Source organism: Balaenoptera acutorostrata, chromosome 16 (genome assembly GCF_949987535.1).
Source record: "Balaenoptera acutorostrata chromosome 16, mBalAcu1.1, whole genome shotgun sequence".
Classification (NCBI taxonomy): domain Eukaryota; kingdom Metazoa; phylum Chordata; class Mammalia; order Artiodactyla; family Balaenopteridae; genus Balaenoptera; species Balaenoptera acutorostrata.
In genome coordinates, this window is record NC_080079.1 from 63,340,221 (window position 1) to 63,348,329 (window position 8,109).

The following is an 8,109-nucleotide window of genomic DNA, read 5'->3' on the forward strand; positions in this document are numbered from 1 at the left end:
CCCCAATGATTTTCCCTGCCTGCTTCTACCTACCTCACAACTCCCTGCCCCTTCTGCCTGCACATCCTACCTCACAACTCCCTGCCCCCAGCTCCTACTGCTCTGATTTACCAAAACAGCCCCTCCGCGGCCCACCTGCAGCTGGGATTTCCCACCAGCCCTTCCGCTCCCAGCAGTCCTATGGGCTACACCCTGCTTAGAGGGGCGGAAGCCACTTGAAGCAGGATTTCCTGAGGCTGATAATCCAAGGTCTCCAAAGAACAGGGGATTCCCTTTCTAGGGGTTTCCCAGCCCTGTCTCAGCCCCTGGCCACATGCAAGCAGGTGGCCAGCTGCCTTCTCTCCGAAGCGAACCACCCCGTTGATGGAAGGGAAGAGGTTCCGAAGGCTCACAGGAGTAGGCCTGAGGTGCTGGGGGCTGGGCCCAGGCTAGACCCCCACAAGGTCAGCTCAGTGGGGGAGGTAGGCAGGTCAAAGGCCCCCAAACGGCAAAATGCCCACCTCAGCAGCTTGCCCTGGGGCCTGAAACCCCCAACCTTCCACTCCTTCTGGAGGTAGAGGGTTAAAAGCAGAGGCTTCCCATCAGTCATATCCCGGTCTGCAATGCTGACTTCACTCCTATGTGCCCTTGGGCATGTGATTAAATCTCACCTTGATGTTCTCATCTGAAAAATGGGCTAATAAAGAGGTACCATAGCAGGGTTGTGCTGGTGCTGGATAAGGCCCAGTTCACCTTGTGTATGCTGGACCCACGGCAGCTCTTTGTATCATTACGGGCATCCTGAAACGGAGCCCAGGCAGCCCTGTGAAGGAGCTGGGGGCTTACACGGAAGATGAGGATGTAAGAAAGGGGTCCAATGAGTGGACCTGACCAGAAAGGGCCGCTGGAGTTTCTGAGAAGGCCGGGATAGAGGGGGAGAGGCGCAAGTGACATGGTCTGTTTCCCAACTGTTTTTTTTTTTTGTTTTTTTTTTTGGCTGCGTTGGGTCTTCACTGCTGTGCGCGGGTTTTCTCTAGTTGTGTTGAGCGGGGGCTACTCTTCGTTGCTGTGCGTGGGCTTCTCATTGAGGTGGCTTCTCTTGTTGCGGAGCACAGGCTCTAGGTGCACAGGCTCAGTAGTTGTGGCTCGTGGGCTCTAGAGCGCAGGCTCAGTAGTTGTGGTGCACGGGCTTAGTTGCTCTGTGGCATGTGGGATCTTCCTGGACCAGGGCTCGAACCCGTGTCCCCTGCATTGGTAGGTGGATTCTTTTTTTTTTTTTTTAATTTTATTTATTTATTTATTTTTGGTTGTGTTGGGTCTTCGTTTCTGTGTGAGGGCTTTCTCTAGTTGCGGCAAGTGGGGGCCACTCCTCATCGTGGTGCGCGGGCCTCTCACCATCGCGGCCTCTCTTGTTGCGGAGCACAGGCTCCAGACGCGCAGGCTCAGTAATTGTGGCTCACGGGCCCAGTTGCTCTGCGGCATGTGGGATCTTCCCAGACCAGGGCTCAAACCCGTGTCCCCTGCATTGGTAGGCAGACTCTCAACCACTGTGCCACCAGGGAAGCCCAGCAGGTGGATTCCTAACCACTGCACCACCAGGGAAGTCCTCCCAACTGTTCTTTGACCACGTGTCTCCTCGCAGCTTAGTGGGGCTTATAAGAGCCCAGGCAGCCCTGATGTCTTCCCACCAGCAGGAGCCCCCTCCAGGTTCAGACTGCAGTGGTGGGAAGGTGACCTTGAAGCCGGGTGGCTTGGAGTACATCCTCTCACCCATGGTGTCGCTAAACTGGCTTTCCAGGAAAACAGCCCTGATTTATAGCGTTTGTCAGTTTTTCAAATTACCAACATGGTGTCAGTGAACCCGGAGGTGAGGAGAGAGGTGGGGAGTGGAGGTCGTGACCCGGGTGAGCCGCTCTGGCACAGCGCTAGGTCATCCCCCTCACCCCGCCCAGCCTCCGCTTATCTCCTCTGGAGTGGGGGCAGTGCTCCATGATCCCCAAGTTATCTTTGGGCTGTGAGTGTCTACTCTTCCTTTCCAGGGGGAGGGAGCCCCAGGCCGGGTCAGCCTGGGGAAACTCCTGGCCCCTCTCACTCCCCCAGGGGCCTGCCTCTCTGCCTGCCCCTATGAGGCCCCAAGTTCCTAGGCTGGCCCCGATCCTGTGTGCACTTAACCTGGCAGGTTCTGCTCAGGACTGCAAAGGTCCGTGGCAGGGAGCAGTCTGCAGTTTGCTGGGCATGAGTGTGAGCCCTGCACCCTGGAGGCGGGTGCAGAGAGGGTCCCTTCCTGGGAGGGGCTCAGCTGCCCACCCAGCACCCACCTGTCAAAGCAGACTTTGGCATCCTCCTGAACAGGAGCAGGACTCCCATGAAATGATACCACTGCTGTGTGTGTGTGACAAGAGCACAGGAGAAAAGCCCATGCTCTGCTGGTTGCAGAGCAGGAAGGTACAGTGCTTGGCCAGGGAAAGGACTTTTGGGACATGAAAGGGTGACATGTCAGAACAGAGTGACCCACTGCAAGCTCTGGACAGCAGGAGCTCCAAGTCTGGCCCTACAGAAGTGGGTTTGTGTTTTTAACCTCTTAATTGAAAATTCATCCCAGGTTCTATAACCTCTCCTCTGCCTGCTGTGTCAGTGTGCTCCTCTCAACTCATGCCTTCAAATATGTCTGGGGTGACTACTCCCAAATACCTCTCTCCACTGCAGCCCTCTCTCCTGAACTCCTGGCTTGTATATCCAAGGCCTATCTGACATCTCAAACCTAACCTCACCCTCCTCCCCACCGCCCCAACTTTCCTGCTCCTGCTGCAGTCTTCCCATCTGCTAACAGCACGGTTGCTCAGGCCAAAACCTTGGTGTCATCCTTGACTTTCGCTTACATCTCACATCCAATCAGTCAGCACGTCCTGTTGGCCATCTATGAAATATAACAGAACTCTCACGATCTCCAGTGCCGCTTCCCTGGTCCCAGCTACACCATCTCTAACCCCAGTGACTGCAACAGGCTCCTACCAGGCATTCCCTAACCTCTATGGTCTGGTCTGAGCTCAGGAAATGGAGTGCTCCTGTTGAAATCTAAGTCAAATCACATCCCTCCTGTGCTCAAAGCTCTCCTACGGTTCCCATGTTACTCGGAGAAAAAGCCAAGTCCTTATAATGGCCTACAAGACCCAACATCTGTCTCTATTACCTCTCTGATCTCATCTCTTCTTACTCTTCCCCTCGCCTGGCTTCATGCCAGCCACTGGGTCGCTTTGCTCCTCTGTGAACAAGCCAGGCACACTCCAACCTCAGGGCCTTTGCACTTGCTGCTCCCTCTGTCTGTCATGCTCTTCCCTGGATGTCCACATGACCCATTCCTCACCTCCTTCAGGTCTTTGCTCAAATGTCACCTCCTTGCACAGGTCTTCCTTGAGCACTCTTTCTAAAACTGCAGCCTTCACCCTGGCATTCCCCATCTCCTGGCTTTATATTTCTCCATAGCACTTAGCACCTCCCAATAGACTAAGTCGTCTGCTTAACCAGTTATGTTCATGGCCTGTATCTTCCAACTGGAACATATGTTCTATAAGGGCAGGGATTTGTATCTGTTTTTTACCATCCTGTATCCTCAACATCTGGAACATGGTCAGCAAATATGCTCAGTACATACTTATTGAGGGCTCAATTAAAAATCAGGATGTTTCACAAAGATTTGGATTTCCAGCATTTCTTTTAAAAATGGGAAGGGCTCCCCCGCCCCAACCCGGGGGCCTGCATTTCAACCTGCCCACAATCGGCAAGAGCGGAGCTGTGGCTGCTGCAGCCCCCACTCCTCCCTATTCTCTTGCCCAGACCTTTTCTCCCATGTGTGCTCCCTGCATGGCCCCAGTAGGCCTTGACTTTGGGATTCTTACTCTACAAAAGTGACTAAAAACTATCCTGAGAAATTGCTCTGGCCAGGCAAGCCCTGCTCTTCAACTGAGGAGAACAGTCGGGGTAGTTGTGAAGGCTATTAAGGGATGATGAGATGTGCAGAGAAATCTGGGTGCTCCCTGCATGTGTGCATCTGGGGGGTCCTGAAGGTCTGGGGCAAGGATGCTCGTCTTTCCTCTTGCCTGGAGCCTTTTCTCTGGGTATGACACAGGGGTGTTTTCTATCAGATTCTCAAAGGAGTCTGTGACCTTCCAAGGCTACCAGCCTCTGCTCCCAGATTTCAGAGTGTTCTCACCATAGTCCTGGGAGAAGATTATTTCCATCATCTTATGGATGGGGAAACTGAGGCCCCATCACACAATGGTGGGGCTAATTGCCCTGAGACCTCCTTTTTCATCCTGTTCCTGAGTGGGGTCGGGGAGAGGCCCACTGGGTCATGCCACCCCCATCACCCAGCTCAGGCCCCACTCACCCAGAGGGTCTCCATCCACGATGCTGTACTCCACCTGCCCATTGGGGCCCGAGTCCCGGTCATGGGCCAGGAAGGTCCACACTCTGGGTCCTGGTTGGCCCTCGGTGACATCAAATGGTCCCTCATAGTCTCTGGGGAAGGTGGGCACATTGTCGTTGATGTCATTCACGTTCACAAGCACCTGAGATGATGGGTGAACTTAGTCAGGACTGCACCCCAGCCAGGCCTGTTCATCTGTAAACTAGATCTGATAATCCTGCCTCATAGGATGATGGAAGAATCATACTGTTCAATGGAAGTGGGAGGGCTTTTTAAGCTATTCATGTGGATAAGTTATTGTTATTGTCAAAGTCTCTCTATGGGCATAATAATATTACTAATAATAATGCTATGAACTTCTGTTTATTACTGTACTATAGTCATCTTTCTTCTGGTTTCATTTGCTCCTCCCACACCCTGAAACAGTTTTTTATTATCCCCCCTTTACAGAGGAGGAAAGTGAAGCTCAGGGAGGTTAAGTGACTTGCCCAGAGTCACACAGTTAGGAAGTAGAGGATCAGGGACATGAACCCCTGTTGGTTTGACTGGAGTTTGTGCTCTTCCCATGAAGGGGAGGAAAGCAGGTGTCATCATCTATCTGATAGCTGCAGCCACACAGAGAGGTTCAGTAACCCCCTCAAAGTCACACTGCAAGTTTGGTTGAGTTGCTGAGAACAGGACAGGGCTCGTGGATTTAGGCGTTTCTCCTGGAAACCCCGCCTCCCCACAGGACCTTTCTGTGACCTGTCCTACCCCACCCCCAAGTTGGGGCTGTGTCCCATCTACCCACCCACCCACCGTGGTGGTAGAGGTGAGGCGATGGGACAAGATGGGACACTGGTCCGTGGCGGTGACGATCAGGGTGTAGCGGCCATGGCTGATCTCGTAGTCCAGCTCCTTGGCAGCACGGATGACGCCCTGCAGGATAAGTAGAGGGAACGAGGGTGGATCAATAGGTGGTAGGTCTGGGGCACCCTCTGACCACCCCAGGAGGGAGGTAGGCCCCAACATCTTGGCCATAACAGGGATCCCCTGCTGTCCTCTAAACCGGGCCCCACCCAACCTTTTCATCCTCCCGTACTGGCTGCCCCCCCAGTTTCCTCCCGGACTCCATCTCTGCTCTGCTCCCACCCCCATGGTGTCACTGAGCTCCCCTCCCATCCCTTTAGCCAGCTGACCCTCTTTCTGGACCCCGCCACCAGCCGCTGACCGTGTGCCTGTTGATGTGAAAGGTGTCAATGATGTTGCCTGCAACGATGGCATAGGTAACTGTGCCGTTGGGCCCCTCATCCAGGTCTAGTGCCTGGATGGTGACGAGGCTGGCATTGATTGTGTCCGGGCCCTCATCCAGTAAGATCTCGTAGTGGGGCTGCTGGAACACGGGCGCGTTATCGTTCTCGTCCACGATGGTCACATACACGTGGGTGGTGGCCTACGGAGAACAGCGTGATCAGGTTCCTTGGTCGGCTGGCTAGAGGCTTTGAGGTGGAGCCAGCTGGATGTATTCCTAGGCTGCACTTACTCAGTGTGATCCAACATGGCGAGGGAAAGGGAGAAGGATGAGAGCGAGGGAAGTCACAAGCTGATAGAGGAAATCACAGAGGCTCTGTCAAAAGCCAAGCTAGGTAACTGCTTAGGTCCAAGATGGCACTTGCACCACCACTCTTATTGTCCATGACATCACGAATCAATCATGGCACTGCTGAGGCCAGATGCAGCCTCAGGATCCGTGTTAGCACACTGATCTAGTGATTATAATTGACATATGAGATGAACTCCGGTAACTGCCTCCAGCCCATAGCTTTTTTTTTTTTTGAAGTTTTGAATTTTATTTATTTTTTATACAGCAGGTTCTTATTAGTTATCCATTTTATACATATTAGTGTATATAGGTCAATCCCAATCTCCCAATTCATCACACCACCCCCCTCCGTGACTTTCCCCCCTTGGGTCCATACGTTTGTTCTCTACATCTGTGTCTCTATTTCTGTCCTGCAAACCGGTTCATCTGTACCATTTTTCTAGGTTCCACATATATGCGTTAATATACGATATTTGTTTTTCTCTTTCTGACTTACTTCACTCTGTATGACAGTCTCTAGATCCATCCACGTCTCTACAAATGGCCCAGCTTTGTTCTCCAGCCCATAGCTTTGACTGGGCCAGGGCCTTACTGACCCTGGGCCTCCTTCCAGATCACAAAAAGCAAGAATGTGATGTACTCAGCCCACCCGTTTAAGCTTCACCCATTGTTCATGTAAATGGAAGCAATGCCTATTTTCAGCATTTTTGAGAGGAAGGACATTGGGTTTGGGGCTACTACACGTGCAGAATTTGTTGAGCTGTGAAAAATAAAGCTCATAGCGCATGACTTCACTGCAAGGACAATTTCACTCCATATTCTCCTGTGATTGGCCATTTTTGGCTGATGCTTGGTCCAATCAGACCACAGGTAATATTTAGCCAATCGAAAGTCAGCAAGCAGCACTCAAGAACCATTGAGAAATGGTTGATGTGGCACTTCACAAGCAGAGGAGATAAATGGAAGAAAGAAATTAGCCATGCGCTGGTATTCTGTGTCCCTCGGCTGCCCTCCTCTCTTCTCTGCTTCTCTACCTGGGAGGATGTCCTCTGTGGACTGCCTCACCTGGGCTCCTTTGCCATCTGGCTTCCAGATGGTTTGGCCAATGGGAGGTCCCGGCAGAAGACAGGAGGAGAGGTGGTGGGGGCATTTCTGCCTCACTCCCTCCTTTCCTCCCTGTAGTTCTGCCAGAGGCTGTGTTTCTCTTGCTGGGTGGCCCCTTTTTCACGCCTCTGGCCCTCACTGGGCTCCAGTCACCTCACGCCCTCTTCTTGTCCTTCTGCACCCGTGGGTGATAATGGCTTACTGCAGTTTTTAGTCTATGGGTGCTTCACCAGCCCTCTGTAAACAGTCCCTCCATTAAACTTTCTTCAGTTGAGCCCTTTCTGAGTGTGCCTTCTCTTTCCTGCCAGGACCCTGACTCATACAAACTGTAATTAGTGATTAATATAAAATAATAAGGTTATAACAACTTCAAAAACATCTGGGTAGAGAGAATGTGACCAGGCCATTGCCAAGGGCAGGGAACAGAAAGCAGGTGGTGCAAAAAGCTGGATGTAGACAACTTGTGTGCACCTTTTCTGGGGTCTGGCTGGCTCTGGAACCACCTGTGAAAGGATGGACAGATGGACAGAAGACTGTCACTGCCCCTGCGGAGGGCATGAGTCCCCTGAGCTGCAGCTCTAGATCTTGGCAGGGGGAGGGGCGGGGGGGTGGGGCATGTTAGGTGGTTGCTGGAACTGTTTCCAAAGCAGGTAGGCTTGACAGCCTTGAGATGGGGCTCTGTAACCTTGGACATGTCACAGAGGTCCTTTCTGGACCTTTTCTGTCTGTTAGTAAGGGACTTGACTTGTTCTTTAACATCCCTTCTGGCTCAGACATTCCAAGGATCTGGTCTGCCAACATCAGTCTGAATCCCTCCTCCATCAGGGAGGTATTCCTTTGGGTCTTAGAGTCTCAATGAATCTTCATAAAAATAACAATCACACAGAGAGGGAAAATGCATTAGTTTTACATTTCTCAAACTTTCCCACTGGAGTGGAGAGGGAGCTGCACTGAGTTGGGGAATAGCCTGAAGCATTTGTCTCAAGAATGAAATACCTTTGAAATCTCTCCTGTTATC

At 52.2% G+C, this 8,109-nt stretch overlaps 1 protein-coding gene across 1 annotated transcript in view; it reads right to left on the reverse strand.

The window, feature by feature from the left end:
• The window catches only part of CDH23 (cadherin related 23), an 86,513-nt gene that overhangs the window by 28,242 nt on the left and 50,162 nt on the right, over positions 1–8,109 (reverse strand). Inside the window, exons 10-12 of the mRNA XM_028162962.2 lie at positions 5,616–5,837; positions 5,204–5,323; positions 4,367–4,547 (exon numbers count right to left, since the gene is read on the reverse strand). Of these exons, the coding sequence (XP_028018763.2) occupies positions 4,367–4,547; positions 5,204–5,323; positions 5,616–5,837 (523 nt within the window). The remainder of the gene's footprint in view (positions 1–4,366; positions 4,548–5,203; positions 5,324–5,615; positions 5,838–8,109) is intronic.